The sequence below is a fragment of the Neolamprologus multifasciatus genome, chromosome 15 (genome assembly GCF_963576455.1).
Source record: "Neolamprologus multifasciatus chromosome 15, fNeoMul1.2, whole genome shotgun sequence".
Classification (NCBI taxonomy): domain Eukaryota; kingdom Metazoa; phylum Chordata; class Actinopteri; order Cichliformes; family Cichlidae; genus Neolamprologus; species Neolamprologus multifasciatus.
Window position 1 is genome coordinate 17,594,500 of NC_140453.1, and position 22,759 is coordinate 17,617,258.

General features: G+C 40.2%; 1 protein-coding gene across 2 annotated transcripts; it reads right to left on the bottom strand.

Annotated features, from left to right (window-relative positions):
- Positions 1-546: 546 nt before the first annotated feature.
- Positions 547-20,765, bottom strand: reps1 (RALBP1 associated Eps domain containing 1). 2 transcript variants are annotated; one of them, XM_085133240.1, is made up of 20 exons: positions 20,560-20,765; positions 20,006-20,175; positions 17,416-17,539; positions 14,014-14,243; positions 12,979-13,141; positions 12,094-12,224; positions 10,413-10,575; positions 10,265-10,328; positions 9,351-9,505; positions 8,761-8,882; positions 8,282-8,362; positions 7,364-7,451; positions 6,746-6,847; positions 5,387-5,447; positions 4,988-5,186; positions 4,706-4,900; positions 4,212-4,301; positions 3,905-4,062; positions 3,713-3,818; positions 547-3,617 (listed from the first exon to the last, which is right to left on the bottom strand). In XM_085133240.1, the coding sequence occupies exons 2-20, from the start codon at positions 20,156-20,158 to the stop codon at positions 3,549-3,551; spliced, it is 2,454 nt and encodes an 817-aa protein (XP_084989366.1). In that variant the 5' UTR covers positions 20,159-20,175; positions 20,560-20,765; the 3' UTR covers positions 547-3,548. The 2 variants fall into 2 exon arrangements, with proteins under 2 accessions (XP_084989366.1, XP_084989367.1); XM_085133241.1 differs by lacking the exon at positions 8,282-8,362 and having other exon boundaries at positions 20,006-20,765.
- Between the last annotated feature and the right edge of the window lie 1,994 nt (positions 20,766-22,759).

The following is a 22,759-nucleotide window of genomic DNA, read 5'->3' on the forward strand; positions in this document are numbered from 1 at the left end:
GAACAGACTACAACAAACTACCTCACAGGTCAAAGTTGAACTAAACCAGATAATTAACAAAAAGTCTGCTTTTATATTTTATATGTTTATATTTCTGCTGCACTCTCCATAACCCTGTTAGATAAGCATCCATCTTACAGTCTTGCTGTGATCATACTTTATCGTCGGAAGTTTAAAACAAGTGACGCGGACCAAAATCAAAATTTCTTGTTAGGCAAATATAAAAAACGGCTACACTATGGAACCCACTTTCTTCCCAACATGGAGTGATAAATTTCAAGTAAATTAGCGTCTTGATTTTACTCCACATAGACATGATTTCATCACATACTTTCGACAGAATTGTCAGATGTACATCCCTGCTGGCTAACTGGGGAAGTCCACTGAAGTCCACCAGCATGGTCATAAAGAGTTGGAGACGACTGTTGTTTGGTGACTGGGTACATTTTCCTGCTGGAGGTACAGGTTAGAAGATAAATGATACTTATTTCCCAATTAAAGGACCTTTTAAACATTTCCAGATAAATTAGTGAGTAAAGAGAGCAGTTTTTAAAATATTGTGCCGTTTTTTATTTTTGTGTAAAAATCACACAGCTGCTAGTTGAATCTGCAGAGATACAGTACATCCATGCAGTTAAACATCTAGGGTTCCCACAGCCAAGAGAGAAGGAATTAAATAGAATATTCTTTCGCTGTTAGTCAGCAATTAATGCAAATTTACATATGAGTCCAAAAGTGTGTATCATATACAATATACAACACAGATCTGGGAGCGAATAGCATTCAAAATCCCATCAAAGACTTCATTATCGACTGATTGCTTCAGCCTGCCTGGATTGCCTTTTGGGTTAAAGGATGATGAGGGAGCTGTTGTGCTAGCAAAAATAAAATCAATCCCACTTGAAGGTGTTTAACAGGGTTTTAAATGGTACTAGTTCCAGGTCTGGAAACAACATGCGCACGCACGCACGCACACACACACACACACACACACACACACACCAATTACATCATCGTCCTCAACAGCAGAAAAAAAGAAGGCGAGCCTTGATACAACAAGGAAGAGAGGTCAGTCAGCCGCTGTGGAAACCTGAACGCCGTCAGGGGGGAGTAAGGCTTTAGAAGAAGACTGATGCTTCACCAAAAAAAACCAAAAAAAAACCCCAAAAAAACAAAACAACACAAGGATAAATCATTAATAAAAGAAAAATTCACTGACCAAAAACGGGGCATTTTATGACACTGGCACACAAAAAAAAACAACAAAAAAAAAAACATGAGAAATAAAACAAGTGGTTCATCATTTTTTTCATCTTAAAGCATCTTCTTTTTAAATACACGTGAAAGACAACATGCAGATTAAAAGTAAGCAAAGAGAGACAACAAATAAAAGAAATTGTGAGGGAACAAGAGGGGGGGGGAGGGGGGATTCAGTTCAAAGTGCAGTTGGGACATTCAGGTCTCCCACTCTGTTGACTGGTCTCCTGTTAAGCTTCATCTACACCCACAGATTTCAGGTGAAACTGCCCTGATACAACACTGATCTGGAGTTTACTTCCCTCTGGAGCCAGGAGCCCAGGGAAGTGGACTGCTCATCAGTACCACCCCAAAAAACAAACACAACAAAAAGGCAAAAATACATCACAAACATACAGTAGATGATGTTCTGGAAGAGCTACGATACAAAAACCAGAGTATACTGTTCACATGGTTGCTACTATCATTGGACAAACACTTAGGTATAGTTGGTTTGTGAGGATGTATCGCCCATTCTTGCATAGTGCTGACTGCCCGATTGGAAAACAGCTGTTTTGTTGTTGTTGATTTCTCTCTTTTTTTTTTTTTAAATCATCAAAAATCACTACCTGCTGCATCAGTTTGGATCTGTGCACATGTTTGCTGAAGAGAAATCACAGGCAAACTTCTCCCCAATCAGCAACAAATGTATTCTTCATAAACGCCGCTTCCTGCAATCAAACAGCTGGAATATCTTCAAACCCTTCATATGAATGTCTGTTCTTGACTCATAAAGGTGAAGTTAAAGTTTGGGAGAGAAAACAAACAAACAAACAAAAAAAAGAAACAAAACCCGCAGCGTTAGAAAGAAAGCTGAAATGTCAAGACAGAGCTAGGTTTGAAACTAAATGAAGAAAACTTCAGGGAAAGAAAAGGTGGTGCATTTTTCTTCAAACACAGCCCGAGCGGAAGTGAAAGAGAAGAGTGTAAGTTCAGTCATTTGGCATAAAGTGAAACCATTCAGTCACCACGATCCCAAAAAACGAAACACTGTAACACGTAGAAAACAAAAACAAACAAAAAACAGAAGACACGGCACTTTCACTCACTGCATCACGCCATCAACCACGCAAATGTTTACATGTAGACTTGAAAGGGGCAGTAAGAGAGGAAGGGTGGACTGAGTTCATGTCACAGGATGCGTCACCAAAAAAAACAAAAACAAAAAGCCTTCACCGTGTTGGTTTAGTCATTAAGCCCCACACAAACACACAAAAGGTCCTGTCTGGAGATAGCCCAGTATGTTTCACAAATAGAGAGGCGACTACACCAAACTCCATTTAGAAAAAGACAAATTTATCCTTACTTGCTTATTGACCGATGTACTGACGGATGATTTGTGCTGTAGACTTCCTTCGGTCTTCATGTGTCCCATTGCAAGCCCATAAAATCTGTGTTCTTTGGATTATTTCACAATAATGGACAGCCATGGGTGCCACATGTTCAGCAGAACAGACCATTCATGAGGATTCAAAAACAAGAAATGCCTTCAGAGCACTACAGTAGTAGCACGGATCAAAAAGTGAAAAGAGGAAAAATGTAACCTTTTTTTATAAACCAGAAACTTCTAAGTTTTAGCATATAATGCTCACTTAAAGCACAATTTGCCCGTCTTTACTGTTCCATGTCAATTTCAGTGTAATAAACAAGACCCAACCTATCGAGTTTGTGACATCACACGATATTAGAAGGTCTAAAACCTTTATAGGTCGTCTCAGTTCACTTACACAAAAGAAGAAAAAAACCTGTTTCGCCCCCTTTTTAAATTTTCTGCAGGAGTTTGGTGCAGCCGAGTCAAGCATACTGGTGCCAGCCACCAGGAACACAAATGCACAAACAGTCACACAAACATGACAAATACACTCCGCATTTCTCCTTCAGTCATTCAGAGAGTGATTTAATCAAGACACCAGCAGTTTTATCTTCAGAGCGAACTTGGAGCTGGAGCGCTCTGCCTCTCAGTTTGCCGTCATCCTCCTCACCTTCGCCTCTCTTGAGCAAAAAGTGAAAAGTGCCAGTTTCTAAGATCCCCTCCCATTGGTAAGACTGTGCCCTCAGGTCTGTCCGGTTTACGATTGAGCAGTGTGTGATTGAGCGTGACAGTTTTTAACGGAATGCCCTGAGGCAGGTTGAAGCCTCTGGGAAAAACCGGGATTGATGGAAGGAAAAGGAGAGGAGGGAGGGAGGAGTCACATCGAGGGCCACAGCCTTGATTCAGATGAACTACAGTAGAGTTGCTCTCCATATGTAGGTTAAAGATGGGAAAAGGGTCTGAGCTGCTCCAGCTGGACTTCTAGAGATATCCTTTCTTCAAGCAGATCCTGGGAAAAGAAAACAGGTGTGAGCAAAGCGGGAGTTAAAAGGAGAACAAAGTCTGTTTGCTAAAACTAGAAAACACTTCTAATGTCTTCCATACCTTTAGCTGCTGCTGGAGCTCACTGTTAAGTCGTGCCAAAACAGTGTTTGTCTCCTTGTTCCTTCTGATTGAAGCCTGAATCGCCTTTTTATCCTTTCCAACTGACCTGCAAACAGAGAAATATGCTTTTTCTAAAGTGCTGATAAACACAACGCCCTGTAATGTGTCCTCAACCAAAGCAAGTTTCTCCACCTGGGAATGGAAGGCTGAGTGGCCAGGACGGCGGCTATGACGTTAGATTTCTGTGGACCGTGCTGCTCGTCCTCCGGCCTCAGCTCGTCTTCAGACTTCAACCTTCGACGTACAGGTTTGGGGGGAGGAGCCAGGGGGCCGGAGGAGCCTTTGGCTCCCTGACGGGACAACAAAGAATTTACCTCACTTTCACACAGTCTAATAAACAAGTGTGCCTATGAATTTCAGATTGCCTCTTGATGTTCCACACAAACACAAAAAGTTTAAAAACCACTGGTCTTATTGAGTTTAAAGTTCAAAGACGTACAGAGTTGACTGTAGCTGAGGGTCTCTCATCAGCTTGGCCATCACTCTTAACTGTTCTCAAGGGGCCGGCCCCCTCCGAAGGCTTGTCCCCCTGCAGACATAAACAAACAATGCATGTGAAAGTGAAAGTGTTTACTCAAATGTAACAACAACAGCCACAGTTAAGAAATTAAAAGATGCAGATGGTTAGCAACAATAATATTTCATAAGAAGTCTAATATTTAATACTAAAAGACAAAAAAAACAAAACTGTAATATGGATGAAATCTGTCAATCAATGTGTGGGTTTAGAACATTATATAACAAACGGAAGGAAAACTAAAATAAACAACCACTTGGGGATTTTGGGAAAGAGCAAAAGAAATACATTCAAAAATCCCAAAAATCAATACATTAATATTAACATATTATACACAAAGCCAGACTATAAATGCTATCTCTGAGAAGAACTGATGTTGTCTAGAGGAGCATCCTGACCCTCCAGGATCAACCTACCTGTCCTGGCTCGATGTGTTTGTCCACCTCTGGTAGGCTTGAGGGCTGCTCAGAGGCTGCAAAGGCCTGAAACTGGCTGAAATCTGCAAAGTTGGGCTGCTGGGGAATCTGCTGCGGGGATGTGGTGGTGAGCACCGCCCCGCCTCCTGGTATACTCTCCGCCTCTACGCGATGCCCGGTGAGTGGTACTGATGTCTGGGGAGGGATGAAAGGGTGTCGTGACAGCTTTCGTAGTATCAAAATCACAAATGATGCCAATAACACATAAAATACTTTTCTTACTTGTGTGGGAAGCGGTCGTGGAGGCACAGCAGGAGGGTAAGCTATCGTAGAGGGTTGGGGTTGTCCTGTGGCAGACGTGGCAGCAAAGGTGCGATTCATGTCCAGAGATGAGGAGCGAGAGTGGGAGGGGTGGGGACGGGGTGGAGGGGGAGGCGGGGCTACCACCTTCAAAGCCTCTGGGGACGTACCCGACTGAGACCTGAGCACATTAATGTTTAAAGATTTACACACAGGATACAGTACTTTATTTACAACACGATTCATCACAGTTCAGGTCTGGAGTTGATCATTGAACAGAGCTGCAACATGACCAACTGAGTAACAATGTGAGGAAGTAGAAAAACCCAAAAGCATCACTTTCAGTAATTGCCAGAAAGGACAGACAGAAAAAGAACGAACCTCTGCCTTGTGATTGGCTCCTGGTCTGAGGTGAAAGAGTCTGAACTGCTGTAACCATCACCTTCATGAAAAGAAAAAAAACACAAGCATACAAATCATGAGAAAATTAACAAAATGGTAATTTTTTGTTTTTAATTCTTTCACAAAAAATTGGAATCTTAGTCTGGACTATCAGCAGCTGAACTGAGGTTATGAAGGCACCACCAAGGAAAGACAAATATGAAATGGTATTAAGATAGTGCCTTTCTACCAAATTTAGGTATTTTCTATTGTATTCACGCAGTTACACGCCAATGGATGCATTTGGGGCAACTTGGGGTTCAGTACTTTGACATGTGGTATGGAGGAGCAGGGATTTGGAAGACAACTGTCTCTACCACCTGAGCCACAGACACCTTCCAACATATAAGGGAAAACTACTTCCATTTTTATTTAATTTCTTTTTTTTAGTCTTGATTTTTGTATGTTACTTTAAAGTATCAAGGGTCTTTTGTCATTAAATCGACTGCTTGCCAAATTTCTATCTGTAATTTTGTTCTTAATGATGTGACCTATAGCTGGGCCATATCATACCGTTCACGGTAATACCAGTATAATGTTGGGCAACGCTAAGAAAATGAAATATCGCGATAGAATATGGGTAAAACGCGCATGCGCAGTACCTTTGTTTTCATACGCACATGGTGGAAAAAGCATGGCGGCGACGGAGAATGAGAAGGGCGAAAGCGGATCACTGAATGAAACGGATGAACCAGAATTGGTTTGTAAAAATGCTGCAACTTCAGTGGTGTGGAACTGGTTTAGCTTTCGTCCATCAGATACACTATAAAGCCCTATTTTTGGTAGAGCATGCTAGCGGGCCGTTGTTATTTTTTGGAAAATACGGCACACTTCAAATCAATCCTTTAATTTTTCTGAAAATTGACAGTGTGGATATTATACATAGTCATGCTGAGGATATGTCTGCCAGTTTCCACTGGAAATGCCTTTTAATTAAACTGTCAGCAAGAAGTTTGCATTTGCACTGGTAAATTTTTATATAACTTTGATCCACATAAAAAACAGCTGCTTGTTTAAGTGAAAATACATTATTAGTTCAAAAAAACCCAGCAAAGTTGTTAAAGTATTTTGTCTAGTGTCAATTACATCGTCATCGCAAATTTTCAAATGTATATCGTGATATTTATATAAATAAAATAAATAAATATTTTTGGTCATATCGCCCTGCTCTAGTCTGACCTTAAAATAGAAAGTGGATTAAAATGGCTAAACAAAATAAATAACTGAATCATGTGTCGGATGATGTTTTCGGAACACCGTATTAAAGCTCCCTGCCATAGCAGCTCATCTTTTACTCACCTACAGTGTTGGCAGCTACAAACTTCATGGAGGCGGGTAATTTGGCTTCTTCAGACAGTTCTGGAGGTTTAGCCAGCAGAGGACTGGTAGGATGATTGTGGTCTAAATGTTGGAGGAAGGGGGAGATCACAAACAGGGGAAAGTGTTGAAGCAAATGCAGTCAATCAACAGGGAAAATTAAATGTTAGCAATCCTGCTGTTAGTTTGGACAAAATGTGCTCAATAGCAGACAAAAAAAAACATGTATATGAGTAATAAAAGCTTCTGTGAGGCTCTCTTTGAATCATTTCAAATGGTGACCTTTTGGATTTTTTACTTTCCCAATAGTGCGCACTCTGCAAAGCACAAAGTAATCTGACTGTATTACCACAGCTGGATATTTTCCCATCTGTGACAATATGTTTTTTCTTCAGTATATAAAGAACATACTAGCATGCTTTCTAATGCAATTAGGTCATAATTCTGTTTCAGTCATATTAAAGTTCCTTCACACTGCTGCCCACAAAAACAGATTTAGAGGTCTGCCTATTGCTGCACATGTGCATCAATATCATTATTATTTATTCAACTGTAATTGAAGGATTCGGACAGTCAGTTTAAGGTCAGAGAGTTTCTCACCACTGCCAGTCCTCTTCAGCTCCATCTCCTGCATGTGAATCTTACTGGGCGTCATCCGGATGGGAACTGGGTGAACGATGGCCGTGTCCTGTGGAAAAGATAGACACAGAGAGGGTCAAACAGACAGGAAGAAGATAGGTATTTTTTTTTTATTTTTTTTTGGCTGCTGGTCCTGTGAGGAGGAAGGTTCAACATGAAAACCTGTGTGGCACTCTTTTAGCTGACATGCTCACTGAGCATCTCATCAAACATGTTTAAATCAGAAGATGTGAAAGACCTGGAAACATATTTTCTAAATAAGCTTTTAAAAGAAATAAATAAAAATAAAAGACATGCCCGTACAATTACTTTGTAACTAACTAATAACTTTGATAAATCTAATTTTTGGGAGATTTATTGGTTAAGCTTGATAAGTGTTTTTTTTTTTTTTTTAATCTTGAGTTTCAGCTCAGAATGGGAGTACATAAAAGCAGTCTAAAAACAGATGCACACTCCTGCAATATAAAACCGCATTTGAAGTCAGAGCTATTTTTGGGACAATTATTGGTTTACGGTTTAAAAATTTTAAATAAATAAACGTGAAGAACTTTGACTGTTCAAAAGTAAATGCACAACAGAATTGTGCACAACCTTTAGTTCTTAATCGTGAGGAAAAATGCATCTCTTACAATCTTAAAATGTGATTGGTGGATGTGACTCTAAAGAAAAAAAAAGGTGATGTCCAATAGAAACTGAGCAAGCCAAATCACAACACACACTTCTATTGCTGATGCACTTAATTGCACTTTGAAAGAACATCATGCAGACAGTGAGACAGAGAGAACCTGAGAGAGATAGAGAGAAAAAGAAAAGAGATCTGGAGAGGGTTAATGTCTGTCCATTAATGGTGAAACCATGCATGCTAAGTGATTGACTTACAGGGTCAGCTGGTGCAATGTTAGAGTCAAATTGGGTCAGAGTTTGTGAGCTGGAGGAGCGCTCGCTAAACGTCTCCCACTGCTGCAGGAGACAGACAGACAGTGAGAAAAAACATGTCAGTCAGTCAGCCAGTGCAGTGACATCACACATTTATATCATCAGTCTCAGCCTCTGCCGTGATGCCGCACTGACGCGGCATCATCAGCAGGCGTGGAAACAAAACGGACATTGCCGACTTTCATACACAGTCTCAAGAAGTGAGAGAGGAGGTGCTGAATTATCAGGAAATATGTTTGATGATGAATAGGATGAAGTGGCACTCGAATTATAATGGATGGATAAAGAGAGAGCAACCTCACTTAATTAACCCTGAGCAATTAAGATGAATCAAATGCAAACAGAGCAAAAGCAAACAGCCTCGAGTTTAGAGGATGTATAAAAACGACACATATAGTCATGTGGTGCGTGCACGTTGGAACCTCGTTGCTCTGGTTCATCTCTGGCCAGGCTTGATTGAGCGAAGGCATAGAGGGAGACTTGTTGGGGGTCACCTCTACTGGTGACGCAGAGTATCCAACATCAGCAGTCTGCTCTGGGACTTCTGAAAAAAAATAGACACGAGTTAAATACACATGAATAAACTAAAAAAAAATCCACACGACATTACTTTTGGTTGGGATTCTTCAAAAAGATGAACTTCAGAGAACAGCTTGAGATAAAACATTTTTTTCATGCACTCAAAATGCCAACTACATTTAACCATCAATGGCAAAAATCTATATTTCTCTGCTGTTTTCCTGATATGTAAAAACAAGGTCAACACTGAATTATAACACTTGATAAACATGTTTGTTATGGCTATCAGCAACTGAGTCAATGTCAAGTTAAAAGAGCGCAGGAGAACACAAAACTGTCATGAAAAGTGCAGCTCAGCCCAAAAATCAGTTAACTACTTCCAACATGCGGGTTTTGCACAATAGCGCTGTTACCCTAGGTCTAATGAGGTGTGAGATAAGAAAATGAATAAAGGGTGCAGCAGAGAGAGGAAGAGAGAGGCAAGCCTGAGCACCTGCTGAGTCATCAAGGTCAATCAACTTTGGCATCAGGCTCTCAGGAAGCTTCTCGGGGAGGTCGTAGCCATTCTTCCTGGCCACAACTAAGTGAAAGGCAGCGCAGAATTCATCCAGGGTCAGCGCTCCATCTTTATCAAAGTCTGACAGCTCCCTTTAAACACACATTAGACAGTAAGAATATCATATCATATACGGCATTACAGCAGACATTGAATCTGATCCGACTTGCCATTTACATGCCGCGTTTACTGCTTAGAGCTAGTGATACTAGTCATTATGAATCCTGTCAAAACAAGTTGTGTCAACTGACACTGCACGCTTCTTTGGAAATAATCCCATAAACAGGAACTGACAACTTGTTTTTGACGAGCTCGATTAGCCACAAACATCTTACTCATCAGCAAAATAAAGCCAGGTTGGTTTGGAGTTAACAAAGAACTGGTGAAACACATTTTCTTTGCAGCAACTACATAAGGTCAAACCTTTTGTCTTTGTTGATGTTTGGCATTTTTTAGTAAAAATTAGTCTTGAAGTTTAACAGTTAACCATATCCAGGTTGCACATGCTGTCCAATCAGTGATGATACATTCTGATAAAGGGCAAAGAAAAGCTTCTTGGTGTTTTAGGATTAACTGCCACACACTGCACTTGTCTAAAAAGTAAATAAAGCTTTTACTACGGCTTCATATTAAGTTTTATAAATATGAAATTAGGGATCTTTCTTCCAGGAGCACTGGTGCAAAGATCAATGCCCATCCTGCTCTAACCTACAGCATATCCACATGTCAAACTGTTAAATGTGGCCATCAACTCCATTCAGGTGGTGAACGCATGTATATGGTGCCCTTAATTTCCCTTAGATACACAAACACACACAGAGGCCATAAATAGAAGAAGAGCAGTGACTCACCAAATATGTGACAATTCTAAAATCGGTAGCTTTGATTTAGTGAAGAACTCTTTTGCTGCTGAACCTGAAACACGCAGAAACCACAGTTTATTAATAACCAGTGTTTTATCCTGATAGCGCGTGTGTGTATGTGTATTTTTGTTCCTACCAGGTATGAAGCCAGTGAGGTCAGGCTGAATTGTTTTAAACTGGTTAATGTAATACTGCCTCTGCTCGTCTGTGATCTTCCACGGATCATCGTACGTGCTGGACTGTCGCTGGATCTCATTGGTCGTTGCAGCTGAGGCTACTGTTCGTATTGTTGTGCTTTCCTACGAGAACCCATTTACAGAAACATTTAAGAAAGAAGAGCATAATTAAGTATTAAGAATAACACTTTAACCTATGCAAATCCAGCTTCTTCACTGTTAGTATGAACAGTGCGTGTCTCCCTGGCCCCCTACTCATACATACAAACTTGGCACTCTAAGAAATCAAACCTTTAAAGAATAATATTCAAAACTGAAACACAACAATGGTTACAGAACTTTCGGCCTAAAGTAGAACTGACTTTTTGCTTGTTAGCTCAGAACGACAAGAAGAAACTAAAAGAGGGCATGATGTGTACCTATAATTAGACAGTGGGTACAGAGGCCTTTGCCTGAGCAATGTCACCGAAGCTGCTCATGTTTCAGTCAAGCAGCAGCGTTTGCAGATAAAGTACTGACTGATACAAGATGCTGGCTGACATTCAAGGCCCGATTGTGGTTACTGTGATATCTCGTGCTTTATGTTTGCAGTTTCTGATGGCAGACATTTACATCACATTTTCCAGCTAAAATACTCTGTGTGGTCATCTTGTAACTTGCTGATCTATATTAATGCTCTATTGAACTGTATCGCCTTCTCTAGGTCTGTATTGTGAAGGTGTACATGTGTCCTTTAATTTATAGCCTCATTTTGCTGTCTCCTCGTCCCATCTCCCATTTCTGCATAGTGATTGGCTAATGGTGGTAAAGATAGAATAGATCCAAAATATTTCTGAGCATTTCAGTGATTTTATATTGGCAATGACTGACCTTAGTTTTATGTCAGCTCGCTTAGTAAGTGCAAAATGTCAAAAACTCCAAAAGTGGTGATTGTTGTTACTAACTGTGGGCTACACACTACCAAATACGCACACAACACAATAATGTTGAGGAGTTATGTTTTTAGGGGTTGTTTTTTACCCAAATCAAATGTTTGTTTGTTTTTTTATATTCACCTTATAGCTGTTTGGTTTAGTTCAAGGATTTCACTGGTGAAAATGAAAACACTCATTTCCGTAATCGAAGCCCTTATTTAAAATAGTGGGTGTTCACTGTATTGTGAAAAAGAAGATTTTCACAGGACTATATGCTGTTTTGTGAAATCTGAACAAACCCCAAGACTTCTGAAACAATGACAGATAAAGCTCAGCCTAAACTGGGTCACGCAACAGGAGAATAATCCCAAGCACAGCAGCAAATCTACAATAGAATGGCTAAAAAAGAGAAGAATCAAGATGATGCACTGGCCCAGGCAAAGTCGAGATCTCAACCTGACTGAAATGTTGTGGTAGGAGAACCGCCCATAAATGAACTTCAAACTGAAGCAATATTAACAACATTGGGCCAAATTTCCTCCACAATGATGTGAGAGATTGATAAAAATCATACGGCAACCCATTGCTTCACATTATTGCTGCTGAAGTACTGAATCAAAACTAGCGCCTTGTAATTTAAGATGGAACTCTGATGTGCATCTTTCTAGCTTGCTTGTATAATGAAGCCTGTTGCAATAGGAAGCGAGTTGAGCCAACACCGCTGTACCTGGACTGATGATGGGTGCATTGCTGGAAGCGTGCTGGAAGGTGGTGTGTCCGCTGTAAAACTGACCCAACTCTCCTGACCTGGAAGAGGCGGTGAGTGGGACGGCCACATGCCATCGCCAGCCACTGGACCTGAAAGGAGAAGGACAGGAAAGTATGTTTTTGCATGTAATGTTAGTTAAGAAGTTTTGTTTTCATACCATTCTTTGTAATATCTCAACTACTTTTTATGCTGGAAAAAAAAAAAAAAGCAGGCACAATTACTTTGGTCCCCTAATGACAAACTGCAGCAAGTGTCTGTGTCAGCAAATATCATTAACAGCATGTAGGCGTTGCAAACAACAGGAAGTGGTACAAACGACAATTTATCACTGAAGTCAAAGCTAAAAGCAACTTTTACCACACCGTCACTTCTGTTTGCCATTAGAGATGTTATTGTTATCATCTGCTGCTCGTGAGTGCTTGCAAGTGAAATCCCTGTCACATGCATTACTTTTTTTGCCCTCAATAAAGAAAAAGAAAAAGAAAGAAAAAAAAGCCATTTTAACTCAAATTGTTGCCACTTTTCCTTATTTTCATTATCAACAAATTTGCTCATCATCATCTTAAATAATTATTTAGTCTATAAAATATCTGAAAAGATTTGAACATTTTCCAAGATGAGTCCAGAAGGCATTCAGACCTTCTGTTTACAGTGGGCACCCAATCAGAAGATAGGTCAAGGGATGATTTGCATCCGTATAAATAATAAGGATTGCTTTGAACTGTGAATGGAAATAAATGCAAATGCAAAGCTACTCTAGCAGAGTCTAAGATTAGAAATATGTTGTTGGAAATAGGCAGAATAGTTCTCCTTTTGAGAAACTATCATTAAGAAGTGGGTCACCTGTTTGTGGTTCTCTGAACTGCGTCCACACGGCTCCAGTTGCTGCCACCACAGGTTGTCGCTCTGCGTTTCCTCCACTGTGTTGCCGCTTGTGCTTCCTCCAGGAATGAGGTGAGGTTGGGGGAGACTGGTGAGGGGAGACCACTGGGGACGTTGGTTCAGGCTGGTGACATATTAAAAAAAAAAACCCCAAAAAAAACAAACAAACCGATGAAATAAACAAGCAGTTAAAAAGACATTTAGTACACATATAAGGAATCAGCAAACTTTAATAAGCATGATCGTCCACAGAATAAAAATTATTTGAAGGTGGTAGTATTACTGCTTTAAAACACTGAACTGTTTTAAAGCAGTAATACTACCACCTTTAGATCACATCTAATACACAACAAGACGTCAATCTTCAACACACCACATCAAGAAACCAAGACCGATAACTGCTACATCAATCAGTTCTTATCTGCATCATCACAGATAAGGGATGCTGAAGGAACTAGTGAATGATTATGCAACACATATAAGAAGTTAAAACTTGCGAAAGAAATCTAAATAACTGACACACGTGTCAACACACTTAAGTCCGCAGCAGAAAACTTCAGAAAGGAATGTAATCAAACATCAAAGTCCTTCCAGAGGCAAGTCTTCCCACTCTGGGCACTTATTTGCAGTTACTTTGAAGCAACATTGACTTTAATTTCAATGAGTCATGGACACATAAAAGCGACGAAGAAATTCACCACTCGAATCTGGTAAAGATCACTTAAACATTTCATGACTTTTCCCCCAAATGGAGGCTTTGAAAAGCTTTTTCCTTGGAATTTATCATTTCCACCACCACTTTGTTGCTCTGCTATAGATTTCAATTCAAGATGCTTTGAGTGTCCCTTTTAATGTCTCTGTCAAGTATACACAGGAAAAACACAGGAAACACAGCAGCTTATCTCCAAGTAACCACTGGGTTCAGTTGTTCAAAAAAATATTTGTTTGTATACAATCGTCCCTGCAACATCGATTCTTGCATTTGCTACTACCAACCTGTGATTCTATAGTAGTTGCCAGGGGCTGGATGACCTCGTGGACAGGAAGTGAAGTGGATGAGGGATGTCCTTTCTTGTTCTGGTGACCCCTGCCAGGTGGCCTGGGTATTACTGCAGTACCTGGGGCAGGGTACAATCCCTGACTGTCGGGATCTTGGTACAGTGCAGCATGTCTCGCTTCTGCCTCGTTCTTCCCCACCACAAACCTTGGCAACGGTAGATCCTTGACTGTCAAGACACAAATTAAATTCGGTTTCAATATTTGTTCAGCAGCCGCTGACAAAATGAAATCAACTCGGTGACCAGATCAAACTTCAGTGCACTAGAGTCTAGAAGTTGCTTCTGGCTTTCGAGAGAGGAAAACCGACTCCTACTGACTCCGTAGATTTCCCAGAATGCTTGTGCCTGCTGGAATCAGTTGACGTTTATAGGGTTTGGAAAGACAGTAACTGCTGTAAAATGGGAACAACAGTATACTTTTCAGAAAGAGCCGTTTCCTCAAATAGAAAATGAAACACACTGCCACACCGAGTGTATGTTTGCTGTCTCTTAACTCTTAATGCTGAGGACTTAAAACAAAGATCTGTGATAAACAAACACAAGAATACAGTCCGTGCCAGCATGCCTGCTCTAAGACTGAAAATTTCTACCACACTGTAGCTTGCCCATTTTTGTTTTTCTTTTTTTCCCCTGGAGAATGCATTTTTTTCTGTTTGCGCTATCTTACGATGCTAAAGAAACCTTTGAAAAAATCCTGGATCCAGACTGAATCCAAACGTTAATCCCTTCTATGTTGGGTCAACCTCTGCTAAAAAACTAATGCAAATCTGTCTGGAACATTTTTAGAAATCCTGCTACTACACAATCAGACAAACCAATCCAATCTTAAGGAGGTAAAGACGAGCGAGGCAGGACTTTCTACACTCCACGGTTATTTAAAAAAACCAAACTGATTCAAAAATTCAACGTGTGCCACAAAAAGATAGTTGAATGAAGCAGGGTTTGTAGTTTTTAGGCGGTCTCATTGGCAGATACTGAACTGGTACTAATATTGTTAACCCTAACCCTTTCTACTGGTGTTTATGGCTTTCTCAGAGAGTGGGTAAGCAAACAGACCCAAGACCAAGACACCCAAATAAGCTAATCCTGTTGTATATGACCCCACTATGGTTTCAGTGACTCAGCAACAAATTGATTAGCTAGTGGGAAGAAAGTGATCTGGATTTTTTTTTTTCTTCCTCCACCAAAAGTACCAGTCGTTTGCTGCTTCAAGCATTGTGAATATGAGAATCTACTTTTAAGAAAAATAATCAGTTTTAACAAAAGGTTAAAATTTCCTTTAAACCTACTAACAATATCCTCTTATATCTCTAACTTAAGTCTGGTTAAAAGAATTGTTTCACCCCAGGATTATTATGTGCAGCGCTCTGTCTTTTAGTAAGCACGCAGAAACCAAACCACCCCCTTTGCTTCTGAACGCCTGTATTATTACCCCAAAAGCCTCCGCTCCAGAAATAACTTTCTATTTAATATTTTGGAACAACTGTGGTGACTTCAAGCTTTCTGAAAGCACTGAGTAAACTAAACATTTTTTCCAAATCCTGTAATTAACTGTCTACTTCTGAGAAAGCACCAACTTTACAAAGAGAGAGTTGAGAGCGAGGTTTACCGAGCTCAAACATCCCTAAATCTTTTGTTAGAAGGAAGTGACTTGTTTGCTTCCTCATATTGTTGTCAAATTATGAAATCGATTTTGCAATATATTCAGGCCAAACTGATCATGTTGCATAGAGGGTGAGTGTGACATCGTGCGCCGCATTTTTCCTACTCTTTTTCCTCGAGAGAACTCAACAGGGACAAATAGAAAAGTGCAATTTTGCGGTCAAACCCACCACGGCTTCATTGTTTACTTAAGATAAATAGGGAAGTCATCGAAACAGCTCATACTATTACAAACATCTGGTGACACAAATACTAAGACAATAGCACAGAATGGCCAATACTATTCCAATCAGCAATGTGATGCCATCTGCCCCATCAACTAATCAAAATGAGCCATTTTTCATTTAAGATCTTCTCTTTTTACAGCTTACTTTTAATGTACCAGTGTTTATTTTCCCAGTTTTAGAAACACAGGGTTATGAGACACCCTATGTATCAAACATCCAGCGTATGAAATCGATTCTCCAAAGGCTAAAAAGTTCCTTTTGGATTCTTCTGGTTCAGACAGCAATTGTTTGTTTTCTTTACATAAATGCATTCTCTAATTTGATCCATTTTCATTTAATTTCAGAGGGAGGCAGTCGTAATAGTGAAGACGCAAGGAGCAAAGGCAGTCAGAGTGAATGAGTTTAAATGCCTGGGGTCAAACCTCTAAAGCAACAGACAGCGCACAAGAAAGGTGAAGAACAGAGTGCAGTCAGGGCAGAGCGGGTAGAGACGAGTGTCAGAGGTGATTTGTGACAGAAGGATAGGCCCAAGAGTTAAACTGGAAAGTTTACTGGATGGTAGTGAGACCGGTTATGACAGAGGTGAAGGTGGCAGACTTTTTTCCTCATGGGTGACAGGATTAGAAATGAGTACATCAGAGGGACGGCTCAGGTTGAGCAGTCTGGACAAAGTTAGAGCGGTAAGGCTGAGATGGTTTGGACATGTGCAGAATAGGGATAGTGGATACAGATATGTTAATTACACACCTGTGGAGCTGCTAAGCAAGAGGAAAAGACAAAGAGGAGTTTTTTCATGGATGTAGTGAAAGAGGACATGCAGAATTTTGGTGTGACAAAAAAGGGCATTAGGAATAGGGTGGGAGCCCTGCAGGGATCAGGCATAAGAAGAAGAATCTGATTTGTGTCTATGAATGTAAAGAGTCCTTCCAAAAGCTCTATTAACCATATCTGGATCTATCCCAAAAGTTACTCGCTTATACAATGGCCCAAGACTCAAATGTGGTTAAAAAAAAAAAAAAAGAAGAAAAAAGTATTAAATAATCCTGCTAACATACAAAGAAACAGCTTTAAAAAAAAAAAAAAAACCCATGAGAACATGCTTGTATGAAAATCTTAAAATACACTGCACACCTAGAAAAAATACCACATGCATGCAGTTCTGAGATAAATACCTTTTTCTTATCAAAAAAACCTTTAAGACTCTAATAGATAAATGATAGCTCTGCCATTAAATGTAATTGATTGGCGATGAAGAGAACAGCTGTCTCTGAAATTCATGAAACTCATTTCTAACCTGAAACATTTTAACCAGCCTGAGAACAACAGTATTTCTCTATATAACCAAAGTCTAAAAGTACTTCAGAGAGGACCTAGACCACTATTGTGTAATGGTATTGTTTAGAAATCAATGCACAACAATGACAATGACTCACTTCGATTTATGGACTCACCCGAGTTGAGGCTCTCCACCCTCAGAGGCAGCCCTGACTGGGCGATGGCGATGAGCTTCAGAGCGATGTAGAACTGGCTCCGACCGAAGTGACCCAGCCGAGTGGCTCCACATAGCTCTGTGATCTAAACCCACGCACACAAGGACAAGGGAGAACAGTTAACAACATTGTATTCATCTGAAAGAGCAGCTTTTTTCTCTAAGCAAACATAGCATCCAAGTAATAAAAAGGAGAATAAACAACAGCTATCGTTTAGTGTCTGTTTAAATTATCCGATGAACTGTTCCCTTAAGAATGGTCTCATCTGCCATGTTCCCAAGCAGATGTCCAGTGTGTTCTATGCGTAAAAAGTCTGGTTATCATGTTTTGTAGTGCTTTACAAAACAATGAAACGGCCTTCTACACACAAAAGATAGGGTGGTTAAAAGAAACAACTGAAACCTTAGGATTAGTACTGCTGGTGAGATTTTATAACATGAGGATAACTGTTTAAGAGGGTGCCCTTAAGTGCTGCCAGCCACTCAAAAAAAACCCAAAAAACTGACACAGCTGACCGCCGATCCTTTTCTTGCCGATGAGGGACTTCATCCAAGTATGACTGGATACAAAGCAGCAGTGACTTTTCTCAGCCTGTTACAACATGACACTAGGGCTGGGTATCGTCACTGATTTCTAGAATCGATTCAATTCCGATTCACAAGGTCCCGAATCGATTCGATCCACGATTCGATTTAATTCGATTCGATTCGATTCACTTCGATTTGAATCTGGGAAATTTTGACAGTCAGAAATATTATAATTCAGATCAGTACATTTACATATTTTTGTATCTATAAAAAGGAAGCTGACACACGCAAGACTTTATCAGAGGTATCACAGCAGATGCCTTTGTGTCAAAGTAGCTGAGGATAAAACACAGAAAAACATGAAGGTGATTTTCCTGGACTGGGATTTTATAAAAATATTCTGCAGTACATCAAAAACGAAAGAAAACCAATAATCAACACATGAACATTACCTCTGAAGTTACAGCGGTTTTATTAGAGACATGGCTAAGCGTTTTGCATTTTGCATAATTTTAAAAAGTTTAAATTTGTTCAGTATTGAACGGCAGAAATTAGGTTTTCTTTTCAGAAGTATATAAAACAGAAAAAAAAAAAAGTCGGCCGATAGCGCTGTAAACAACGGTAGACTTGTGCGTAACAAGCAAGCGAATAATGCAGAAAACAGTACAGAGAGGGGGGGGAGAAAGAGAGGGGGGGAGAGAGGGAGAGAGAGCGCGAGCACGCGAGAGAGCTGTGCATCGTGGTCGAAGCAAAACAATAAAAGTAAGAGTGAATACATGACGATGTTTATGTGAAGCGTAGTTTGGATCTTCTTTTGCTGCTGGTTCGGTCAATATTATTTGGAGAGACATCAAACTAACAGCTTTAGAATCAGCGCATAAAGGGCGTGAACACAAAGCGCGGACCCGCCGACAGATCAGAATCAGCGAGCTGTCGGCTTTCAGCCCCGACCGCGAGAAAGGCGACATCTAACTGATTCTGATCCGCGGGTTGCGCTGTGTGTTTACGTCTTTGTGCAGAATCCGTGTTCCTGCTCTCATTTACTGTTTTAGCTGTTTGGTGGTTGTTGAAATTTTGTGAGATTTCACCAGAGATTCTGGCATTTCGGCAAAATAAATTTATATTAAAAAATCGATTCAGGATTTTAATGAATCGATTTTACGTTATCCAAGCCAGAATCGATTTTAATCGATAAATCGATTATAAAAACCCACCCCTACATGACACTGTAGCAGTATGCGTCTCACGGGCCAACACAGAGCTCAGTGTAGATTCTGGAAGTGGTAGGATTACCACGCTCCTTAATTCTCCCACCACACAGCCCCCCCCCCCCCCTCTTGACCTTGAAAAGGATGCTGACTCACAAACTGCAAATATTGGCCATGCTGAGAGATCTGGAGTCACAAGAATGGGCTGCTGCAGTTTAACTGGCTACTCATGACTCACAGTTGTCAGAGCAGGGACATTCTACAGGGGGATCACTGCAATCTGACCAAGAAGGCAATCCGTATTTGAGGGTTAATAAACAAAGTCTCCACTTCTGTGGATCACAGGTGTGCAGGCACAGGCATTTCCACCATGTTAGCCAGTAATGAACAAAAAAGGCAGATGTTGATGGAGGGAGAAGACAGGAAAGAGTGGACAGCAAGAGTAATGAGAAGTATTTAGTGCGTTAGATACACAGTTCAACACATACCCACAGAAAGGTAACTGAAGAGGGCATGCCAGCTTTAACTGACATATTATACATGCAATAAGAGAAAAAAAAAACTCAATAAAGAAATAAATTGTGTGAGTTGTCTACCTACTCTGTTTAGCTAAGGCTAACATTAGCCAGAAGAAGGTGTGTCTCTCTTGCTGCGCAGCTCTGCTAAGCACCCGGACTAAATAACCACAACGACACTGGCTGACAGGACAGCTCCAACAGTCAGCCTGCCAGCCAAGTTTGCCAAAAATCCCCCAATGGCCCTTCGTTTCACGCACACCTTCACAGTCTGAATGATAACACGGTTACGCTAGCTTACCTGCAGGACAACTTCGCTGGGTAGCTGGGCCGCCCGGAAAAGGTCAAGAACTCTCCCGTTGGAAGCCACTTTTTTGGTGTTGTCCGTGTCACAGTAAACAAACAAATCCGAGTAATATTTCTGCTCGACATCACTCAGCGTTAGACTTTCCATCGTAGTACCAATTGAGCCTGAAAAGAACACAAGTTGGCTGTTGATTAGCCCTTAGCCAATGGCTGGGGCAGGATCCAAAAAATGGGCGAGACTTCAGGATCCCAACTTAGCTAAGCCGAGCTAACGTTGAGGTTAGCTGTTGTAATGATGTTCCCAACGCGCCTTATCCCAATCTCTGTAAACGTCCCTAATACTGTGTACCAAGCAGGAGCCGATCCCAACTCGAAGATTCAAATAAAGGTTGCTTTCACACAGTTAATAACTTGTTGGGCCAGCCAAGCCAAGTAGCCAACAGCTGGCTAGTAGTGCAGCGGGCTAACAGCTACCTTGAATCAAAGTCAGTGGCACTAACGTTAGGCTAACTAGCAAAGTGCGTCCACCTCCCCGACCCGGACATCTACCGCCGTGATCTCACGTTACAGCACTTCTTCTCGCTGTAATCCGTTACAGGAGGGTGTTTCTGCCCTTCACTAGAAACACATTCCTCTGCGGGGCCGTCAGAAGTAAAGTTTCAGGGTCTCTTGGTTCCTTCCTCTAGTGATCATAGCCGCCATTCCTGCCACCAGTGTCAAGTCACGCGGAGTTAAGAGGAGACTTCCGGTCCGAGTCTTCAGATTAAAGAAAAACATAGCGTTCACTCAGAAGCATGTAGTTTATAGATTGTATATATATTACTTTTTATGTTATTCTTTATAAAATAACATTTTGTGCTGGAAGAGTAAACTACATATAACTATACACTTGACAACTTTTGTATTCACTTCGCCTGCAGTTCAACTATTTTAATATTTGTATAGTGATTTAAGTTAAATTATTGTTTTGCCGTTAAAGTACCAACATTTTTAGGCCTTTGAAAGAATATAAGAACTGTATTTTTATTTTACAATTTTCACTGTAATTGAACTTTTTTTGAAGTCCCCTTTTATTTTCTATTTCTTTATAAACCTGTTACAACCAGTTGATGAGAAAAGGTATTTGCCTCCTTCCTTGTCACACTTAACTTAAATGTTTCAGATCAACACACAAATTTTGTTAGACAAATATAACAGGAGTAAATATACACTGTGATGGAGTGATGGAAGTGATGGAATTCTGGTCTTTACCAAAAAATCCTGAAGGAGATTGTCCAACCATCAGTTTGTTCAGTTCTTGGGTTATTCAGCAGGATAATGATCCAAAACAATTGAGCAAGTCTGCTTCTGAATGGATTAAAAAAATTAGGGTCTTGGTGTGCCCTATACTCAAAGCCCAGACTTAAACTTGAGATTGTGATTCTTTGGCAACTTGAGATTGTGATTCTTTTAAACTTGAGATTTTGATTCTTTGGCATGACCTTAAAAAGGCCTGTTAATCCTCAAAAACCCTACAGTGTGGCTGAATTATAACAATTACGCACAAAACAGTTGATCAAAATTCCTCCACAGAGGCGTGAAAGCCTCATTGCCAGTTATGACAAACTTTGGATTGCAGTTCTTGCTGCCAAGGGTGGCACAACCAGTTATTAAGTTAAGGGGCAATTACTTTTTGAATAATAAAAACAAAGAAATATTTATGTTAAAAGTGCATTTTATTTTTACTCGTGTTATCTTTGTGCGACATTAACATTAGTTTATTAATCTGAAACATGTAAGTGTAACAATTACAAAAAACTTGGAGATATTTGACCCTAGGTATTTAGAATCGGATAACAAATGTATTTATGATTAAAACACAACATGCAATTTTGTGCAATTGTTGTTGTTTAGGATAAAACCACAAATGAACGACGGCAGTTGTGGCATATTTCTGTGTAAATCTGTGCTCCACATTAAGCCCAAGGCCTCATGTTTGTGGCATCCTTGTATTTATAAAGGAAAACGCCCAATTTAACTTTTACAATGGGTAACAATTAAATTGAGCAGTCTTTCCCTAAGTCTTATCATGTGAGAGCATTTTAAAGAAAGACAAGAAAGAAATCTGATCTAACGACATCTGTTCAGATTTTCCATTAAATGTTTCAATTTAACTAGTGAATCATAAATGAGATAATTAATTGTCAAGTTCTGTCACTGGTGTCAAACACTCAAAGCACTTTTAAAAAATGGAATAGAAGTTTTCTTTTATAGTGAAGGCACACTGTATACACTTCTGGTCTCAGTTCAGGTTTCTCATGAGCTAGCTTGACACTTCGCGACGTCCGAGTTAGCGCGAGCTTGCTTAGGCTGCGGGAACCCGGATGAGTAAGTTTCAAAATAAAAGCTGCACTAATATCATGGTTCATAATTGATAGAGACGCGACTTTATACTGCAGTGGCTATACAGATGTACATGTTTTTTTTCCGCAAATAAGTCGCCCATTGTTGTTGTTTTTTTGTGTCTGATATTCTGACATTTAACTCCAATGATTAGTTGTGTGGCCATTTGAAATGTTTTCACACATAAAGTCATTTCTTGGAACTATGTAACAAAACAATACATTATTTTCTAGTTATTTCACTCTGGTTCTTGTTGGAACCGTCTTGGCGTCTTGGTGACACATTTGCAACAGTCAGCTACTTGGGGGAAAAAAACCCTTTCTAAGATCTGCTTCTCACTAGTTCTGTATAGTGCTCTTTAAACATA